Source organism: Epargyreus clarus, unplaced genomic scaffold, assembly GCF_041222505.1.
Source record: "Epargyreus clarus isolate Ecla_fem2 unplaced genomic scaffold, WU_Ecla_fem_2.2 ptg000021l, whole genome shotgun sequence".
In the NCBI taxonomy this organism is placed as follows: Eukaryota; Metazoa; Arthropoda; class Insecta; order Lepidoptera; family Hesperiidae; genus Epargyreus; species Epargyreus clarus.
Window position 1 is genome coordinate 5,127,135 of NW_027332228.1, and position 22,756 is coordinate 5,149,890.

Below are 22,756 nucleotides of genomic sequence, written 5' to 3' on the forward strand. Positions count from 1 at the left end.
TTAATTGAATTAAAACACTGGCTTGTTTATTTATTGTATTATAAATTTAATATAAGTAACATTAGGTTTATGTTGTGGTCATGCTTTTCCAACTAGGACCCCTGTCATAAGGGTGTTTGTGTAGATGTCTCCGGTGTGTTGGCCTGATCACAGCAGGCTCTGTAGTTTGCTTGTTACTCTCAGGGGATTTTTTTATAAAGATATCTTGGTCTTCGTCCGTGAAGTCATCCATGCTGCTGTTGTCATCGAAGTATCTAGTATCTTGTTCATCTTCCTCCCAGTCATCATCCTCCTGAGAACCTTCTTCACTTCTGGAAATTGATAATGCCTTACTTAAAAGAGATCAGTAAATGTTACTTTTCACAAGAACCAACATACTTATGTAGTGATGCTTAACTTTTTAAATCAATATGTTATATCTAGTGTTAGTATTCTATTTATATCAAGTGTGCAAATCTAAGTTTAGCAAGTTGTCTCGATGTATTTAGGACTTGAAAATGTTTTAATATTAACTATTTATTACTTAAGTACTGATATTAGTTAAATATTGTAATATTAATGAATCTTGGTTTTAATGTAAAGTATATAATTTAATAAAAATTGCGTAATTAATTTCTATGTATTTTTACGCGAAATAAATATGAAAGTAATATTTTCCTACTTAATTCCATTTAATTTTTTAAGGAGTCTATCCGCTGCTGCAGTAACGTCGGAGGCAGGGGCGGGCTCATCTAAGTCGTCGCTCATTCGGGCCTCTAATTTTTGTAGCGCGGCATCAGCTCGGTTAGTTAGAGCTATGAACTTCTCTGTGAGCTGTTGTAGTTCCTTTTCGTTGAAAGTTGTATGAGATGCGTTACGGAACATAGTTTCAAGTTTTCTACAACTTGTGTCAGTCTGAAACATACAAATGTGTGAGAAGACATTGTTTCTGGATAGTATACCTAATTATGATAACATAGACAAGGTTTATTACAAGCTTTTTTAAACAAAATTTAATTCACTTTTTTATAATATATATTGTCATGAAATTGTTATAAAACGTAAAAAGTTTTTTATTACCTGTGTTGGTCTGGTGCTTAGAATCTTTATCATCTTAGTGTCGTGGTTACGCATAGTATCTTGTATATTTTGCAGTTCACGGAACGTTGCGGCTGTCCTGTGATGTAAAATCAATGTTTAATTAATTAATAAATTAGTAAGTAGGTCTCCACGTGTGCATCCTGTCTGAATTTGAAGACCCTTTTTGTGATTTTGGTCGACATAGGTAAAATATTAGGTATTTTTATGTACGAGATCGTACAAATAAAATATAATCAGACAAGGCTTAATGCCTGGAATTTCAATTTAAATTTATGTGAGTGCAATGGATTCAATGGTCAATTTTACATACTTGTTGATCAAAGAGTCTATTAGTCTATCCAGCACGTCTGCCACGTGTGTCGGGTCGTCGAGCTGCACTCGTTGACACGAGTCCACGAATCGCTTTTGTGTTTCTAACACCTCTTGCATCTGAAATATACAGTTTTTTATATCACATAAATTGCTTGCGGTAGCCCCTATTTTTAAAATAAAATTGTAATATCCTCCACATGACTCAATCCATTCTTTTTACAATCAAATCCTTTTATAGTAGGAAATAGCAATTAAAAGTAGAGAAATATACGAATGAGCGAACGAACAGACGAGATGAATAGCCTTATCAACGGCAATGGGGTTCCTTTCTGTACTAGTCCTACCAACATTGACAACAGCTTTTCTACTGTAAAGGTGTAATAGCAACGGTGAGTTAGCGTTTATTTTGGAATATTAAATCATCAACAACCCATTACTGTCCCAGTGCTGGACACGGGTCTCCTCTCATAATGAGAAGGATTAGATCCACCGCTCTGGCCATGTGCGTATTGGTAGACTTCACATACCTTTGAGATTTTTTTTATAAATCTCTCAGGTATGTCGGTTTTCTCACGATGTTTTCCTTCACCGTTTAGTAAATGATAATTAATGGAATTGATAAATATTGGAATACAAAAAGGACGCGGAAGTTTAAACGTTATAATTTTATAAAGATTTATTAGTTGTAGACAAAAATTGGATAAGATTGATTATTATTTATTACTAACGGCATACCTAAAAAAAATTTTATTTTTATAACTTACTAACATTTAAATATATACATACATACGGCATACCTAAATCATATTAGTGTCTTTGATTGAATTCGTAATCCATTCATAACTTAAATGCCTAGATGATTGATATTTATCAGCTGATAGTTGCTTATTGAGCTTTGTAGGCCTTGAGCCAATGTGTTTATTGAAATGTAAAGCCCCAAGAGCTTTACATATGTATGTGATATCATCTTATATCTGCTGCTCGTAATTCGTTTGAAGGTTTCATAATGTTTAGTTCATGTTGTGTCTTATGCTATGGTTCGGTTAAATGTTATCTATTCGATCAGTTACCTTCTGATTGAATTTGTAAGCTTGTTATGCTGGCCGAGTAAGCTATTTAAAGGTCTGTGCACACGGCAAGTGTTGCAGCAGTACCGTTGCTTTTATTATTTAAAATATGAATTTTACAGATTTGTCTGTGTATAAGTGGTATACTGGTGGTGTATCGTGAATTTTAGACTTCTAAGGCGGATGTTATCTTTGCCGTCCAATGAAAAGAGGAAAATAAAAAAAAAGTTTCTCATGAGTATTTCTCATGAAATACTCATTTTGCCGCACCCTAAAAAAGTGCCGCTCGGGGCGTAATTAAATTTTGTTAGGTTAAAAGAAAAAGTAAATATTTAGTATGAAATGAATGGAAAGTGTCGAAGTTCTTCACGCAGGGTGGCACGGCCCGTAGAGCCGCGCCTTACATAGGCGACATTGGCGCGCTGCCAACGTCCTACTGCGTGCTTCCTACTCGCTGCTTGTAATTCTGTTGATGGTTGTACTGTGTAGTGGTAACATTATCCTTATCTGTTGCACCAGTTGTAGTTTGTATGTCAGTCAGTAATTGGAGTGTTACGTTGGCATATATAAAATCACACTCACCGTTTTAGTATCTTCATGAACGAAGTTAAACATGTGCACATAGCACATGTTTAACTTCGTTCATGTCACAATATAGATATTAAATTAGATTAAAGTAGCGACGCGCTGACACGAACATTTTTATTGTTTCGGCCTTCGAGTTTCGGCGAGTAATTTTGTTATGAATTATGAAAGTTTCTCGCTTCGATCGATGTGGACAGCAGACGCGAATATACGTAGGCAAATTACCTTTAGGTCGATCTTGTAAGTGTTGTCGTTGAGCCGCTTTGAGAAGGCCGCCTCCAGGTCGTTGGAGGAGAGCCGGGCGTCCCGCTGGCGGCGGGCCAGCGCGCGCAGCCCGTCGGCCAGCTCGCGCCGCGTGGCGTTCACCAGCGACATGCCGTCTCGCACCAGCGACTCCAGCAGTAAACCTCGCCGCCACGTGTCAGCATATGCGCCGTTCACCTTCACATTTAAAACATTGGTATATAGAAATCCATAAACGGATATCCATTCCTGAACTTGAATATTTAATCCATGGCCTTTGACCGAATTCAAAATGGACTAAAGTTTTTTTTTGATCCGACTACAAAATTAGTTAATAAAGTGAGTGAAAAGTTATATGTAGGTAATATTAAGGCAATTGACAATTGACATTGGCAAGGCAATAGACATCTTAGCCTTTCCCTATAATGATATAACGATTTTAAAAGCATTATTGTCTTTTGCTAAGCTCGATTTAATAATAAATAAATGTTAAAAATGTTACCTTAACATTTCAATTTTACCTTTTCTAGTAAATGCGTATGCGAATTTATATGATTCGTCAAGTTTTGAGCAATCTCTGTAAATTTTGTCTGACTTTTCTCTATTTTGTCGCTGCTCTCCTTGATCGAAGACTGAAAATAAATTCAAAGTTTAATAATTTAGTGTCATTTCGAATAACATCACATATTTTATAATAATACTAGGAAGAAAGCAAACCTGCACATTTGTTTGAAGCATATGCAGCCGATGTTCTAATCGTTCCGCCGCCAATTGTGCTCTCTCCAGTTTCAATGACAGCGTTGTTTCCACGCGGTCTGCGGGCAATTAGAAATCTATTAGAGCTTCCTATTTACATTGCTTATCTCAAAGTGTCCCCGTCCACCATGTTAATTTATACAATTCAGTAGCTCTGTTCCGCTGTAGCCGGATCCTGCGTGCAATTGATTGGACACTGCCCCGTTTGTCTAATTGCGAATGATATATGGGAGTAATATTTCGAAACTTGACATAACGCACGGATTCTAAAATAGGATATGACACAGTAAGATCATGATTGCCGTGCCGTGACTCATTGTTATTATTGGGAAATATGTCAGTTTGGGTGCAAGCATGCAATGTAGGTCAGGACGCGAAATTGTGATACGTTTGTCGATTTTAAGCAATAACATATTGGAAGCGTTTTGTTCACGTCAACGGCCGCGCCGCACGTGCTCGCTCTGAGCTCGATCTCGGCAGGATTACGTTACCCGTGTTGTATTTACCCAGTTTGTCTTGTATGACGTCGAGGCGCCGCGCCTGTTTCACTTGCACTGCGCTTATGGTGTCCAGCACTCGTAGTCTCTCGTCTATACTTGCTAATATACTGGCTAAATCCTGGAAAGTGAATTCATATGATTAATAGAGAAAAGTTGTTTCTTCACAAAACGTACCTATTAGGTAAATGCATTCCTAGCTTCTTCGAAAGCTATACAGAAAACTATTTAACATTGACCACAAAAGGCCACAGTAAAATAAAAAGCATCTTTATCCTGTAGTGACTTTATCTCAGTGGTAGTTTTTAACAATATTGCATATTGATTAATCGAATTAGAGCCTAGCCTGTTAAGGACAATTATCTCAATTGTGGTCGGAGTTAGCGGCTAATGGGAATTAATATGGTCCTTAAGTCTTTTCTTATGGTATTATTACACCTGCACCTCAGCAGAGCCAATATTTGTTCAGTGGCCAGCAGTACAACTTATCAGTTACTGCTAAATATGGGCATGGTATACCTTGTTATTGTAGGTGTTCTGCGCGTAAGCACGCAGTCCGTGCGGCTCGGCGGGCGAAGCGCGCGCCAGGCACAGGCACGCGAGCGCCGCCACGGCCGCTCTTAGCATCGCCCTGTCTGAAATGTACCAGTATTTTTATAGTTACTAGAAAACATTAAGTGTATGTTATACATCAATTAATATGTCTTTTCATCACAAAATATTACAGGAACTACCATTGGGTAGTTCTGGCTCTCTGCTTTTGAACGATACGTATGCCTCATGTATGAGGTCGTTTCAAAGGTCGTTCGTTCAAAGGGTCGTTCGTTAGAGAGTCCGATTCACATTCATTAGTTAGCGATATCATTAAGCAAAGTTTAATATAAAATAATGTAGTCCTACGCTATACTTGCCAAATGCAGCGCCACTTAACAAATGTGGTAAAGTAAGCCCGAAACATAATTTAAATAGTTGGGACATCATCCAAATGACACAATACTTGATCAAAAACATTAAACGATAATCACAAAATCAGTAAACCATTAATGAGTGAATTGTGTAATTTGTAAGAAAATAGTTGCTGTTTTATAGACCTACATACATCATTAGGTATAACATTATATATTAATCTTTCCGTTTCCTAATGAAAGAACAGCAGATCCGCTTATTAATTTTATAGAATGTTGTAAGACAGGATACACTGAGAGATGCAACCGCGACCACGGCTCTGCCAGCCGATTACACGAAATTCGAGCGAAACGGTGAGTTTGTGGTGTTTACGTACATCATATTAACTTTAATAGCATGTGGTCAAACTAAATGGGTTACTGATATATCGACACTTAGTTCTAAGCTTAAATTTAGTTATCATCCTGATTTAAATGTAAACGACTGTGCGAGTTTAATTACACGAACAAGAAGAAAATATAGAATTATTTATCGCAAAAAAAACGAAATTACGAGATAATGCGGAACCTGACACAAGGTAATTAAAGTATAAACATAATGATTGATGATTATGACGAAAAAAACACATTTTAACTGAGAGAATACCATGATGAATAATTTGCTTATACTCGATTTTTTTGATTTATGGGTTCGATAATTGAAACTGCAGTGTTTCTGCTGAAATTATATGAACGTCAAAAATTTTACGAAAGCTAAGTAGTGTACCAAATGATTGGTTTGTTGTGGTTTACTTTCCTTTGTTTGTGGGCAACGTTCTCTCGTATTATTAAACAAACGCGGTGGGATGTCTCGCAGCCGGGGTCATTGATATCCCAAGCGGTTATAGTGGCACTAGTCCGCTTTTGCCAAAAGTAAAGTAGTTCCGCTTTTCATCTAATTTATGCGTTTTATAGCTCCATTGAAGTCGGCTAAGCGGGTCAATCTCACTCACATCGCTACATCAATATAAAAGGCATTTCAGAATTTTACTACCGACAGACGAGGAAGCGTTTTATCAGGCAAATATTTGAGAAATGCAATTAAACATTAACGTCTTCAGTCTCAAGATCAATAAAGCGTTCCGGAAGAAAACCCCCACTCGATCGTGACTAGACGAGGCGTTCCGTCATTCTAGGCGCGTGTTGACATGCATTGTTTATTCCACCGATCAACGACAGGTGTGTTCTCTCGTCCTGCTTATGTGCATCTATTTATTTGCATTCCGGTGCAGTTCGTGGACCCCGGGTAGTCGGATTATCATTGTCGAACTGCGCCCACGCGCGTCTGAGGTCAGCCTTTCATCAGCCCTTTCGTCTACCTCATGGTGTTGCGTAATCCTGCTGCGTCTTGCTATTATAACGTCAGTCATGCTCTCAGATTATATCTTATATGGAATGTAGCAGGTTCTATATGCTGTGATTGTTTTTAATACATAACAAGGTTCTTACCGAGTTGTGCTTATTTCTATTTGCAGTTATTTTAGTCTATTTAATGGCAACGGCAAAATTTATTTAGTGTTTAATTATGTGGAATAAATTACGGGTTGACGGTGTTGGCAACGGGTTGGCACGTAGACGGTCGGTCGGCTCATTTTGTTAAGCGATACGATTAGTCACAGCTTCGACCCCGTGTGATGTGTATCACTTCTGTTAATCGACGACCGATCAGACCCCAAATCAACGCATACACAAAACAACCTCGACCACCGGCCTTAAATAATAAAAGCTAAAGTCTCATTCCGTCACTGAAGATCGATACAATAATTATGTGTAATGATAATAGATGAGATGCGGCGCCCTGTATATTTAAAAATCGATAAAGAAAGCAATGTATCTCCTTGTCAAGCGAGTACCCGCTACCCGAGCTTCGTTGAAAGTTATGCCAATGTTGATGTTTGCATGTTTAATTCGATGGCTATAAACGCTAATATCCATTTTATTTTTATTACTAATAAACGCTTAGAGCGAATAAGAATTTGGAAAGATAATTTACATATTAAAGCGGTGCAATGAACCTTTCCAAAATTGCGTATATGCGGCTCGTCTTTTCGTGATTATTATCCTTGATATTTTTATTTATAGTTGAGTATAAAAATAGTTTATTAAAGCGAACTATTTCTGTTTTGATTGCTGCAACGTTGTATTTCCTGAAATCCAGGAAGGAGAGACATAAGTAAGTGCGGTGTGTGTGCGGTGGCAATTTGCAGCGGGCTCCTTGTCAAAGTTCAGTGGGACTGGAGGCGAGCCAAGGCGGCTGGCGCTCACTTCCAGGTGCAAGACGCTTTCGTTGTTTTTTATTATGACGCCGGCTTCCAATATAGCATCATTAACTGTCTCGTATGCGTGTGCAGTACATAGTAATATGTATGTCTCATCTCATGAATTAATAAAGCGGCTTATCATTGAAGGTTTAGCGAGTGTCTCTGTGAGTACATAAATATTTATTGTGTAATGATTTTGTTCTGGAATTAATCATATCATGTTTTTCAATTGATGTTTTATAATTGTTATTAGCTAGGATTACAAGGCATTCGATGTAATTTATATTTCTTAATAATCCATAACGATTATAACTTTTTTTAACCATATCTGTCTTTATTTCAAAACTTCCGCATCGAATCGAACCGCATGTTACAATAAGCTATAAATAATGTCTAACCCTAAAGAGTTATAAGTAAAGAAAACACGACGAAATGGAAATATTCAGTCTTTCTAAATAGAGATGTACCTATTAGTTTCTACGAAAGTCATTGGCCTTTACGTCCTTCCCTTGTCCTATTGTGTAGATGAGCTTCCTGGTGAGATCACGTTTATTTCTAAGATGCCTTTTTGCTCTTACATTGTTTATTTTCAAGTTCTCACATTTTAAACCAATCCATCTCATAAGGTTGAACGTTTGGATACAACAGTGGAAATTAATCTGAATTTTTTTTCCTGCCGAGTCATGCGGCTTCCGTTGTTAAATTAAACGTAGGAGCGGATGATGTCCAAATACTTTTTTTTATTAGATCAAAATCCTTCGTATGTTTAAAGCCGACCACCCGCAACCCCTAACGAATCTCTTATGTCGTTGCTAACATCATCCAATCTGAGTATCTCTTCTTACGAAAAGTTGCAATACAATAATCCTTACTAATATTATAAATCCGAAAGTAACTCTGTCTGTCTGTCTGTCTGGTTGTCTTTTCTTCACGCCTAAACCACTGAACCGATTTTAATGAAATTTTGTACCAAGATAGTCTGAGACCCGAGAACGGACATAGGATAGTTTTTATCCCGGAAATCCCACGGGAACTAGGGATGGCGATCTAAGATCGATTAATCGGAGAATCGATCTTTTGGACCAAAAAAATCGATTATTTTAATCGATATTAGTAAGAATTGAATCGTAAACTATGCATTTGATCAAGTGATGATCTTCAGCAAAGTTCATGTCCATGTCCATGAGCCCACGAAGGTTTCAGAGTTGGTACGACCAATTTTCGCCAGATGGCCATTCCAATGAAGTTACGAATTTTCAGTTTTATGTATGTTAGTATTTCATATTATTTTCTTTTAAACGCGGGCGAAGCCGCGGGCAAAAACTAGTATATTATAAATGACTATATTATTTTAGTCACATTTTTATTGGACGCTTGTGCATTTTATAATTGTATAATATTACAATTAAATACAACTTAATAAAGATACAACATGCGAGAAAATCATAATCCGCACTGAACCGCCCAACCCAACGGGTGCGTCAAGATTATGGAGGTCGTAGATTTTAATAAAGATAAATAGCAGATTAAGTCACATCGTCGGTTGTTAAGTCCTTTTAGTGTCGCTTTTACATCATAATAGCGTTTTATGTGCCCACATATCGAACACCATAGACAAGGAAAGTGGGCCAGTTAAACATTTGTGGTGGAACTTGTTTGTAAATGAAATTTTAAAAAATAAGCTATATAAACATTACTGCGGATATTCTTGTAACAAATAGGTTATATCCGTAACAAGGACATTAATTAGTATGCGACCGGTTGTTTTCGTTGGAATTCGGTTGTGGTGTTTCTGTTTGCCATCGCACGGTAATCGGTCGGTTGGCCGCGGGGCTATGTCACTGCGAAGTTTACCTGCAGCCACTACGCGGACTTCGTGGAATGTCGTCGGGTAGCTGATTATAAATTTGCGCTATGTTGCAATTTCATGACTCACCACCTGAGATGAATTCCAATATTTAACGGCGGCGGTGGACAAGCTCTACCGGTCTTGTGCCTCTTTTGAACCATGTAATTCTTGCTGTCGTGTAGGTATTTGAAGAAAAAATATCCCTAATTAATTCTTCCGTCGGTGTAACGTAAATCCCTTTGGGGTATAGCATGTCATCAAGTCCAACCTCTGTCAGATGTTTAAAATGATATTCAAGAACGCCCACTCTTCAACGTTGATTGTTGACTGAACGAAATATGTCTTATTAATTAAAATTGAAATAGAATTGTCCGGGTAATAACTTTCCTGGGACAGCTATAATAAGTGAACGTTGAAACTATCTAAGAATGATCGTAGGCCCTAGATCGCGTTATCAGTCTTTGTTAGGTCGTGTCACTGTTCGTCCTCGTTTCCTTCCATACGATAGTTGAATCACCTTTAGAACGTGTGTAGGTGTGCTATTTATCTTAGTTTACTTGTTTATTCACTATTATTTTATTGTCTTTCTCTATTACTAATAAAAATATATACCCGCTTTGTAATGTAGTTAACATTATATCTTATATATAACATATAACATTCATGTAATTACATTTATGTTGTAGTATTAATAACATTCATGTAGTATTAGAAATTAGACAGAGCTATAGTCTTTTCAGTAGAGTGTTTCCTTAGAGCATTTTTTATTTTAATTAAATTGGTTTACTTTACTATAACTGTTATTAAAGTGTATTATCTCAAGTACATAAATGGCAATATGTCTCAAACTGATGTCCATTTTCAAAAACTTTTGAATCCGGATTCGATGCCTGTATATCTACACCTTAGAATCAATAATATTGGGTATTTAGGCTTCCAGTGCCGAATAAATACCTGGTTCCCATTTGTTGATGTACGTTACGTTTTATTACTTTATTAAACAGGTTTAGTGCTTACAATCACAGTGGTTGTAATGGCATTCATTACGAGAGGTGTTTGAAAGTGGGTTATATTGGCGCGGCAGACGGCGCGGCGGCGCGGACCGGCCGCCAAGTGGTCGGCGGCTAGTTGTACCGATTGGCCAAATCCAGTCATAAGCTTCGACTTCACTGGCGACATGGGTGGCTATCAGATGATACCTCCAACTATGTTTGATGACTAAAGAGTCCCTAACGGTCTATCGATCAAGTAATTTCCTATTTGAAAACAAATGTTACATGTCGAGTTTTGTGTTTATTTTCGACGTAACTCAAATCTATTGCTGAATAAAGTCTCAATAGAAAATACTTTACTTGATAGTTTCATCATAGATATTATTTATTCTTAAATAAAAAACAACGTTTTAAGATTGTTTCTTATCCGTATCTACATACGATTAATGAAACGACCCTTTAAATATGTGAAATTACGTTCTTCACGTAGAGTTGTTGCGTGACTTCAGCTGTTTAGCAATTACATTACGCACGATGTTTAATAACCACTATACTCTCATTATCCCATTTACTACCATTTGCCTCATTGGCTTTGACTTGTGCCGTAGAGAAAAGTGGATCCATCCAAAGTTTTAATGGCGCCCAAACATATGTACTTAGCTTGTAGCGTGAGATGCCGCGGGCTAACACAAATTAATACTTAATACTCGCACTGTTAACGTAATAGGCTATTTCAATAGATCGTTTCATTGAAATATGATAAATTTACATTTAATAACGGCCCGAACTCGCTTGCTGTAGCAACACTGAGAGGTTTTAAGATCGAAAATTTTAACTTTTAAAATTAGTTGCATTTAAATAGGAACCTTGTTAAATATGCCATTGCATGGCTATCTCATTATTTATCAACTCATTTACAACTGGTTTAAATGTGGATGTACGCACCATCTGTACCTGTTATGTCAACGCAGCAATAAAAAGACATAGCGCATGTTTCGCTTATCGTATTATCAAACATGGAAATGCCGCAAAGTATCCCAGCAGGCCGCTTGAACCTCGAATTGTGCAACGTCGGGACTGCATATCAGAGTGGCTCTAATCTGGGGCCGAGTGTGCTTTTCGAGCGGGCGAGCGATGCCGCGCCGCCCGCCCGTCTCCTCTTCCCAGCTTATCTAACGAATCAGCTTGAAGCAATACCTATTGCTTAATTCAATTTGTTAGAGCTTCAGTCTGTTTTGAACGCCTTAAAATAATAACGAAGAATCTGTTTGCACCGACAAAGGTGAATTAGGAGGAAATATTGTTTGATAAGTTGTGTCAAAATGCAGTCAAGCAACTGTTTTCCGGTAAATCGAGTTTTTTTTAACATCTGGCTAATGGTGAGGTACTGGAAGATGATGTCATTGTTTACTTGCTTAAAAATTGAAGAATATAAAGGTAGCTGATTCATAGGCGTTGTATACAGAGTTGCGTGTGAGCCATGTCAAGGGGGTCAACACTCGTCAGGTTCATTGTCTGGGCTCGTTAAAGCTGGCTTGGTAAAAGAACCTTAAAACAATACGCCATAAAAGATAATACACAGAATGCCCCAAAATTTAAGTGGTATACAACCGCCAGGATATAATAAGCTTTAAGTTTGGAATGCGTTTGATTTTTCATTCGTCTACATTTCGAGAAACGCATTCCTTAGGGAATTAGGGCTAAAAGCTTTATTTTACCGCGCATTACACGTCATTATGCAAGTTGGCGTCGTCGGTGGCTTTAGTTTTATGAGCACCCGGCTCAAGGGTTTTAAATGACAAATAACAACTTAGAAACATTGACAAATTATTCGGCATGATGCCACTGTGCCATGCAAAGGGTTCCGGGTTCAATTTCCGGATTGGTATACGTCTGAATGATAAATGAATATATCTATTCTGGGTTATTGGTGTTTCTGAATATTTCTTCGAGCGTTCGTGTGAATAAGAAGAATTCTAGGAAATATGAGTGAGACGTTTATTGTAATTATTATAATGGTCTGATAAAATTAAAGGTGTTGTTATTCTTAAGCTCAGTTCGTTATTAAGTGTAGTGTCGCGGTCGTGATCTCGACGCGAGCGCAGGCTCTCAGGACCGCGTAATTTAATGTCGAATGCTAGCGAACCGGCTTCGCAGTGACATTATCTTAATTACCATATTAGCATGATTCTGGTTGAATTAACATAGAGACAAGATATAGAACCGTCTTTCTCAGATAACAGTTTTAGGTGCAAATTTAAGTCACATGTTAGGTATGTATTTAGTTTTAGCTATGATGTATAAAAATAAAATTGTTGTTTGTATGCCTATCACAAAACGTTTAATGTACTGTACATTAAACATTTTTTCGTTCATTACTTGTCCGTGTGAAGTCTGTAGGTACTACTCTTTTACAGTAAGCAGGTTATTTAAAGAGGATAACAAAGCGATACACTAAATATTATTTAGGGCTGGTACTAAAATTCATGGTAAACAGTAACTTTGTATTTAATGTCCTATCGTTACTTTCACAGTATAATTCAATAAATTGGTACAGTATTCGTTTCTGGACTTACGGACAATATTTCGTTCTGATGCTTTTTAGTTCGTCTGGAAGTAGAGCCGAAAATACCTCAAGGATGACCATCGGTCTGATGGTCTGATTAATAAAAGTATTTAACCGTGAAGTGTGTCACACTCACAAGAGTGCCTCAGACTAGCAGAAGAACGAGCACATTGACGAAATTTGCAGTACACCTGCACAATACACTGCCATAGCAAACACGACCGTCAACAATGAAGTATCAACGTCGAAGATTGTAAAGATGTTAAACAGATATAAGATTTTAACTACTTAGCTATAAGAAATTTAGCGGTAACCCATCCACGAAGTAAGGACCGAACGACCTTCATTTTGCTTATCTTGGCATATGATTCGCGATACAGTTCCGCTACAGAACCTTAAGCACTTTACGAACCGGTTACCTTTTATAAATTACCAGCCCTTCATTAAGCGGCCAGACGAATATGGCTTGCACTTTCAATGTATAACTAAACCTTGATCTGAGGATTGATGAGGTACCTACCATTGAACCCGTATACCCAAATTAGGTTTAATAGTTTTTTTCACATATTATGAACACAATTATTTAATGTATTTTTAATGTGTGGCGACAAATTATACATTTCATCAATGAGCGTAAATACACGTACTTGGAGATTTGCGATTCTTAGGCACTATTGATTTTCGTGTTTCAAACGTAAGTTACGAAATATAAGTAAATGTACTTTCTCTTGTCTCACGGCTGATACACACTACACAGGGAGTAAGGAGGTTAGGAAAACAAAAGTACTTCACTTTGAACATAGGAAGTAAAGCTGTTTCATAATATTATTAAACTAACATGATAATACGATCAACGCAGCTAAATTTATAGACGAAAACGATAATTTTCCTGCCAAGTTTTGAATCAATTTGAGGTTAATACTGTAACGATTTATCCGGGTAGCCTATATCGACGTAAATTATTTAATCCTCGACCATAACTAATGTAGAAAAACCTCTCCACGCTATATATTACCAGATTATAAAATGTAGTTTATAAGGAAAACCATTCAACCTAATTTGGGTATATCGTTTCAACGGTACCACCATCAATTTGCGGATCAAGTTTTAGTAACAAATCGAGAATGCGACCAAATCATCTATCGGTTAATATTAATAGACGCTTATAACTTCGTGGTACAGATGTGTCGCGTGGTTGTGTTGTGTGGATACCGTCTCAAAAAATTTACGCTAAAATACAAACACTTTGCCATTTGGAGTCGGATTTTCGAGCGCACATTAAAGCGTTCAAACTTTAAATATGCATGTGCGAAGCTTGCTACACATGCGCAATGTCCACTTGCTAGGAGACCATGACATGTGTGACATGTTAAAAAAATTAAACAAATAAGTGTTCAAATGTGTGAGCAAAGTATTTGTTCAAATATTTGTTTATGTCTATATACGTACCAATAGCAGAGTATTTTGGTACAGAACATTAAAAAGTTACGGATATTAAATACGTGCACTTACTTGGTTATTACAATCGGCGTATTTTCATGACTATTTTCTTTTTTACGTTTGCTGAGCAATGCTACTATCATTGGGTATGGGGTGGCCGTCAAAGCTTTTGTCTAGATTGCGCCTGAAAAACTCATAAAGGTAAATCTACCCATATGGGTACCATTGGAAAAAATACTTTCCCAGAAAGATTAAGAGAGCTTGTCTTGATTTGTTTACATTAAATTGTATTTGTAAAATAGTTAATATACTATTAATTATGCAACATGACGTCCCTGGCGGTACAATTTAACAGCTGCCCTGTCCGTTTAGTGAATATAGTCGTACAATAATTGTTCCAACCTAACTGGTTCCCGGCTTATTCAAATACTCTGAAGTAGTTTTGTGATATCTACGCTGTCAAAATATTTTTATTACGACCAAGTGGTATTTGTTCATATGTTCGGCCCGGATGAAAAAAGGAAGACAATGTCCCTCGCTGAACATTTTATTAAAGGTCAAAGCTAAACTTGCTTTTTGCGAATTACTGTACACCATGGCTAATGTTGTAAATCTTTTTACGTGATAGTTATCCTTTACGGGTTTTTGTACGATAACATTGTAGTTTTATCTTTCACGCGTCTTATATCTTACAATAAGGTAACGTTTCGGCCGAGATTCTTCTTCGTACTTAATGCAATCGACATTATTTGCTTGCGTCTGTACTATGCACATGCACCGACAATTTGGTATCTATGCTTTAATTTCTCTTTCGAGACGGTAAGTCTATATTTTTTATCTGAGTGTCAGAGCTATATTATCTGTCTCGCGCCCGTGCATCGTGCCGGGAGCATTGTTTGCGCGCGACAAATACAACGCACTTGTGCTACGGGAGCACCACTGACTACTTGTTGCCTGTTTGTCCGCTTGACACGCATACCACCTTTATTATCTAAACCCCCAGCGCCCGCACCTTGCGCCTACCGCAACAACTGCGGACGTAGGGTAATGCGTCGCGTGCTTGTTGGACCGTTCAACGAATGATTCTTTTAGAGCAAGTTAAAGTTTTAAATTTTTTTTTTTAAATATAGGTATTTAAAGGTTCCAGAAGCCAATTTTCTTTTGATGGATAAGAAGGTATACCGTAACTTGCCATACAAATTTTGAGTGCTCATCGCGTTATTTTGTCCAATTCAATAATAGATTTCGCTCTACATTTTTTCATCTTTTAGGGTTCCGTACCCAAAGGGTAAAAAAGGGAACCCTTGTACTAAGACACTTGAAATGTTTACAGAGGTTGCATAATGGTGACCGCTATAACATCAAATACTAAAAATAAAATAAAGTTGAATATTAAAGGGGTCTTCATACCACAAACCGATATTTTTCGGCATTTTTCGATCTAACTGTTAAACCGTACTAGGAAGACAGTTGAAATTTTTACAATCCGTTTACTACTATAACTGCTATTATAAAAATACAAATAAGACAAATAAAACACATTTTAATATGGTTATTTTATAAAAATAAGTAAAATATAATGAACATTTGGTGGGACCGAAGCCTCCATGTGCGAGTTCGACTCGTACTTGGCGAATAATTTGTGTATAGTACATAAATATAAGAACTTATAACTTATTTATGTGTGTTTATTACTTGTGTCTATTATTTCTGTACCTAACAAGCTTAGGAAATGAGTGTTTACGACTTAATGAATTTCTACATACTAACATTAAACCATTTCAACATTTCCTATTATCAACATTAATAGTTTTGGACTCTCAAATGCTATAATACATAATTACTATGTTTCGCACATTTTGTGAAATTAATGGTTAATTACAAATATGACTTACAACCTTGTAAGTAATTCGTAATTTATTGCCGGTACTCTCACTCTTTAGTAAATTATTTTTCGGACCTTTTGGTGCTTGAATACTCGTAATATGGAAGTGTTAACGGAGGCGTATTAAAAGGGAAATGACAAATGAAGTCGTCGCGCGGTAACATTTGCAATCAGTTACTTGCCCAATAGGTGTTCAAGGCGAGCCCTTAGCGACGCTTCAATCTACCACATAACTAAGCTATATTGTGTTCACCGTTTATTGAAGTAAAAGTTGGCAATATTCCATCTTAGGAAACGACAAGAATGTACGCTGTTTATTCGCTTTGTGAACTTCAATTGGTTTCATTCAATACGAGTACACCGCTTGAATGGTTTCGAATGCGTAGAACCTCATAAGGAGAATACAAACAAACTGGATTAAAGCGATCTCTGTTTGCAAGCGCACCTCCGTTGCTTTGCCTTATTGCGATTATTTCGCTAGTCGCACGACTAGCTCGGGAATATACGTGGTAAAATTAGATTTCGTATTGTACGCAACGCGGAATTATTCATCTCCGTCGTTTCGCTATTCGTAACCGTTATCATTGTTAAACTTCGCACGTTTAAATGTTCGTTCGAGGAATAGTAAATGAAGCAAAATCTCAATACATGTGTAATTAGTGCAACATTGACGCTTAATATGCGAGCTTTACGTTCAGTCGAAGGCTTTTCTACAAACGTTTCCTTGACCGGTATGAAATCATCATGGCGCGTTAACGAGTGTTTACTCTTGCATTGCCCTTCACTCGATCACTTCTCTCGCGTCATTAAGCAATGATAGGCCAGCGTATTCGAGTAGCTTTCAGGAGCTGGAGGCAATGGCCGATAAATTAATATTAGTATAGGCACTTCGCACACTGTTTGCATCCGGCGTTTATCAGCATTCATTATTATCAATTAGAAGATTTGCATTCATAATGATTTATGTGTCATTATATGTGGCGATGTCACGTTGGTAAGATCTTGGTTTCTTAAACTGGAGATCCAGGCTTCGCATGTTCTTACAACTTTACAAGTTATAAATTATTTTTTAGGTTCACACCGCCTCAACCTTGAAGGAAAACAAAGTGTTCTCAAAGGTGTGTGAACTTTACCAATTCGCTCGTGACCAGTAGGTACCTACAGTGGACTAAGGTCTAACATTTTTCTTGTAGTGAAATAGTAAGCAGTCCATGATAAAATTATACCAACTACAGTAACTCTTGCGTTTTTATTTATTTATGTAGAAGCATTAGGTATGCATTTTAATGTAAAATACAGTCGTAGTACGAAGACTTAACATCTATATACGTGTTCCAATGATTTGTATACATTTGTAAAAAAAAGCAATGTAATTAAATACATACTGTAGAAGTCAAATTGTAACTGGAGTCAATAGTCGGCTACATACGACCCAAGAAGGATAGAGTCCTACGTAGAAAGTAGAGACGGTCACATTATGCGTTGCAATACGAAGCACAGTAGCGCTGTAGGTACTGTTATAAAACTGTAATTAATCAGTGTTTTTATGTTTTAGTTCCTGTACTTAAACTAAAGAAATGACATTGAAATCCTTTTGCATTAGTAAATAATTAAATATGTCGTAACACGCATTGGAGGAATTTTCTTAAAATTATATGTGCTCGTGAAGTAGTCTAATACTTGAAATTATACACGGTGGTGAAGTAGTGTAAGGCTAACTACTGGTGTTTAGCTGCGGTGCCGGTAATGACATCCCGTGGCGGCGGAGCTTTGCCAGGCCACGCGGATATGACGCTGCACGCGCTGCATGCCGTGTTTATGCACAAAGCGCATCAGCGCTTAACCGAGGATCGATTGTATATCAGCACAATCGATCCTCGGTTCCCGTTATACGAGTATGTTGATAATGCTTGTATGTGCCAATTTAAATGATAACCGTCTGCAATTTTATAATAATCGGGACTAGAAAAACATGAACTGTTTTAACGGTCTTTTTTGGAAGATTTTATCGTTAAATTTATTAGGTATCTATGAAAGTACCCTTTTTAAAACCGTAACTCATTGTTAAAATATTTGGCTAAAATTCAATATTATTTTTAATATTTATTAACAAAAAAAAATCTTATAATTTATACTGATATTTGACCTAATAAGAATTGATTACTGTCACAAAGTTAAATTTATAGGTAAGCTTTGGTATAATAATTGTAAAGGAAATCGTGAGCGATCTATCTTATGTTCATGCGATTTACTTGGTAACAAAATAGCGCCCTCCATCTGCACAAAATTAATTAGTTGCGATCACGATTGTCTATAAAAGTTGTGATAAAATAAAATTAAAAAATCAGTTATGATTGTAAGCGGCCATGATGAAAAACGATGATCTTTTATTTTGCAACATTGACATAATTACATATACTTACAAGATTACAAGACATATTTATTAAAACGATGTCTGTTTTATAGTGCTTGTAAATATTAACTATTCAACTTCTATTATTCTTAATCACCAACAACAACATATTAAATTGAACTAAGTATTATTTTTACTGCGCATACTAATTAATTGACACTATTACAGGAAAAATACAGGTTGTTCCATAGAACTAAACCACAGTTGATAGCGAATAATAGACGGACATTTATATGAGTTCGTTTTAAATGTGCATATTTTAATTTTATTTAGTAATTATGTTGTTCGTTACTGGCGCTAGGTATTGAAATTATTTGCCATAAATATTTTATTATTAGCATGGAATACGTTATAATTTTAATACCTACGGCAGTTATGAGTGTTATGATATAACACTGGTATAAATAACCGTTCGGTCATCAGAAGGCAACCGTTAGCATTGATGCAGTGTATTAAAATGAGAGGTTTGACATCCAATGATTTTATTACTGGCCGCATGCTTATATTTACTGCTCCCATTAGTTGGCCACTATTCAACTATAAATCCACGTGTTTGTTTTCCACAGACTATAAGGATTAGGAAAATATGAAGCCTATATCACTCCCACAATCTAGACTATTCTAGACGAATCCAACGACACCTCATATGTTAAAACAAAGTATGTAGTAGCAACGCATCTACTTTTGACAAATGCGAAATATGTACCGAATATATAAATGTTTTGTATTACGGTACGGTTTTTGCATAAAAGTGCATTGCAAAAAATATTCGAATAGAGCAAATAATACTTCACGAATGTTTTACTATGTTAATGTTTCACGAATGACTTAAGATAGTAACGAACTTTATTCTCATAAAGACACTTTGTCGCTTACATGAGGAACAATATTTAAAAGATAAAAAGATATATGTTCACCAAAATGCGCTTCACATGGTTTTAATCTAAAATCTGTTGAGGTTTTAGGTACCTAATGTTTAAAATCAAAACATGTATATAGGTATATATAAATGCATGTACGTGAATAAACAAAATTTGTTTTCTTTAGCTATATGATGTCAAAATTTATTGTTTTCATAATTTCTTTTACATTACATATTTAATTAACTAAAAGGGATGGTAAGCTGTAAAGTTACCTTATGAATAACGTAAACATCACATGTACGTTTACATTAATTTTATGAATTAAATGTTATCAATAAATAGTACTTGTCTGTCTTGTCTAAAGGAAATGAGTCTTGTCAGTAAGGAATTTACGACAGTCCCTGATGATGTACGGGTAGTTATCGTATTTCTAAGAATAAATGTGCAACACAACTGATTCGCATTTGCTTTTGAAAAGTCTCGTGAACAATATAGATACGAGTAACTTCGTACAAATTAACGGATTTTCTTGTGTTCTATTTTAAACTGAATTTAAACATAGATTTGTAACATTTTTTAGAATAATGCAAATAACATAGTCATATGAACAATAATATAAATAGGCGAATGACCAAATAGATTCATGAAACACGGTCAAGTGCGGGTTCTTGCTTTATTCGTCATAATTATTTTTATGAAGTTTATTTATAACGAAGTTCTGCTCGCGACTCTGCCTCTGATTTTTAAACAGGATCCATACATTTAGTATAAAGTATGTTATGTATATCCATTTTAATACGCTTTTTTTAATTGTATATTTTTGCGTTACAGTCTTGTTAACCAATAAAAAATCCAACTATACTGAAAATTACAACGAACGAACAGATAATTGTTAGTTGTTGTCAGATTAATTGTTTAAATAATAATAATATTAAGGTTTATAGTCTTTTAATCGTGCAAATAAGCGCATACTTAATATCTAGATGCAGATCATATCCGAGTGAAAAGTACACATCGTAATACTATTTACTTACATATATTTTTAATTTATGTGTCCTAATTTCTCCCTTATCATGCTTTTTTATTCTGAGGAAAGTTGTATGATTGATTACTGTACACGGTCTCTCTTATTCTGAGAAATAATAACTTTTTTGGCTTATCATATTCACAGCCGAAACTCATTAGTAGCCTTAAGTTAAATCTAGTACTTAATAGGTAGGGGCATTTAAAAAGTTATTTGTGATTCGTAAAATTATATAAATTTATAACATATTTTCCATTCGATCGTGTGTATAAGTGTGTAATGTTTTGGATTTCATTTTATTATTCGGTGCAAGTAATATTGCGAGCATGCTAATTAACTAACAAGAGTAAGTACAATATTTGCACGGCGAAGATTGCGCGCGCAATCAAAACATGTAACACTGTGATAAGGAGATAAGTTATAGCGCTACCGACCTAGGGTGGGTCCCGAATCGCAGAGGCTGGTTCTCGTTGGGTTATTCGATCACTGCCACTGAACACTCACTCATGTCACAATATTTCGACTAAGTATGACGGTATCGCGCACGTCTTGTTGGTGTCGGTGGTCGCGAGTGGTCGCGCGGCAGGTGCGTCCGCCGCAGCATCCGCAGCGGCTCTGGCGGCCGGCGGCGCGCGCGGCCACGCCCCGTGCGTACGCGCACCTCCCCGCCTGCCTCCGCACTGAAACCTTCCTCGAGCGCCTTTTCAGCAGTTTTCCACGCAGTGGTCCTTTCTCTATTAATTATTGTTCGTCTCTTAGGGCTGCTAACTAACTTGATTACTGTATTGTTTATGGCCCGCTTTTTATTTGAAATGCCATTATTATATTATATGAGGTTTGTTAAGAATAACAGTAAAGTAACGAAATTTAGTTACTATACTGTATACTGTTACATATTTCATATAAAATATTATAAATAATAGATTATTTTGTATAGGTCAATTCAATTTGTATTGATTAATATTACCTAATATGTATCTACATTCTTTGTCACAGTGAAAGGTATTTATTGCATTATACCTACAATTGTATGGGAAAAATCAGCAAAGTTTTGTTTAAGTGCGGACCATAAAGTGAGATAGCCGCGCGTCGCTGAATCTGGGATGTGAAGCGCGTGAGAAAGTTCGCTGCTTACAGCCCATAAATCGTGTATCAGACTCAACTAAATGAATCCCTTGATTAGATGCTAATTAAAAAGAAAATAAGAAATCTTTGTGCCCGAACTCTCTTTACGGTGAAACGGTGTCGTATCTGAACACATGTACTCTCGAACAGTAACGTTCGGACAGTCGTCTCGCTTGCGTCACGTCACGTCGTTAATAATAAGTATTCAAATTACTATCGATCATCTCAATCAATATTAGTTCTGTAGTAACTTTCAGTTACATAAATTGACTTTCTCTTATCGATGGCATGTTGCGAACGAAGATTCTTTAGCGGTTACTACCAACGAGTCAAAGTCAATTTCTAAGCACACGCATATTCTCAAATATGTGCTTGGCAATTTGCGACATCGCTCAGTCGGCCATCTAATTTGATGAGGCCATAGAATGAGGCATAAGTTTCTATAATAAATCAAAATGTCATAATAATATAAATCTTGGAAGAGCAGTTCATCGTGGATTTACGAAAGGGTCTGTCGTGTGCCTGTGAAAGTTTTTGATGATTTGTATACTCTCTATGTAAAATATGATGTGTGTTAGGTCTTGTATAGCATGTTATCGGATTTTCATAATTATTTAATTTGTTTACATAAATCATAACCCGTTCAAACAATGGTTAATGCGAGTAAAGTTAACTGCATGAAGTTAGATGTTCATTAATGTCTATTATGTATAATTGGTATACATACAAACCGTGGCAGAAGGTAGAGTTCAAAGTTGAACGTTGTTATAGTGTTAATTTTTTACAACCTCACTTGAACGGTCGGTTAGAGCAGTAATTGCAATGTTAACAACACCTATTGTATTTTGTATATT

At 36.4% G+C, this 22,756-nt stretch overlaps 2 protein-coding genes across 2 annotated transcripts in view; one reads left to right on the forward strand and one right to left on the reverse strand.

Annotated features, from left to right (window-relative positions):
* The window catches only part of LOC140750905 (uncharacterized), a 62,097-nt gene that overhangs the window by 1,307 nt on the left and 38,034 nt on the right, over positions 1-22,756 (forward strand). The window lies entirely within an intron of this gene.
* Positions 23-21,459, reverse strand: LOC140750906 (uncharacterized). The gene is made up of 10 exons (XM_073084637.1): positions 21,212-21,459; positions 5,060-5,175; positions 4,550-4,661; positions 4,005-4,102; positions 3,809-3,919; positions 3,270-3,485; positions 1,391-1,509; positions 1,060-1,156; positions 662-894; positions 23-311 (listed from the first exon to the last, which is right to left on the reverse strand). The coding sequence occupies exons 2-10, from the start codon at positions 5,165-5,167 to the stop codon at positions 68-70; spliced, it is 1,338 nt and encodes a 445-aa protein (XP_072940738.1). The 5' UTR covers positions 5,168-5,175; positions 21,212-21,459; the 3' UTR covers positions 23-67.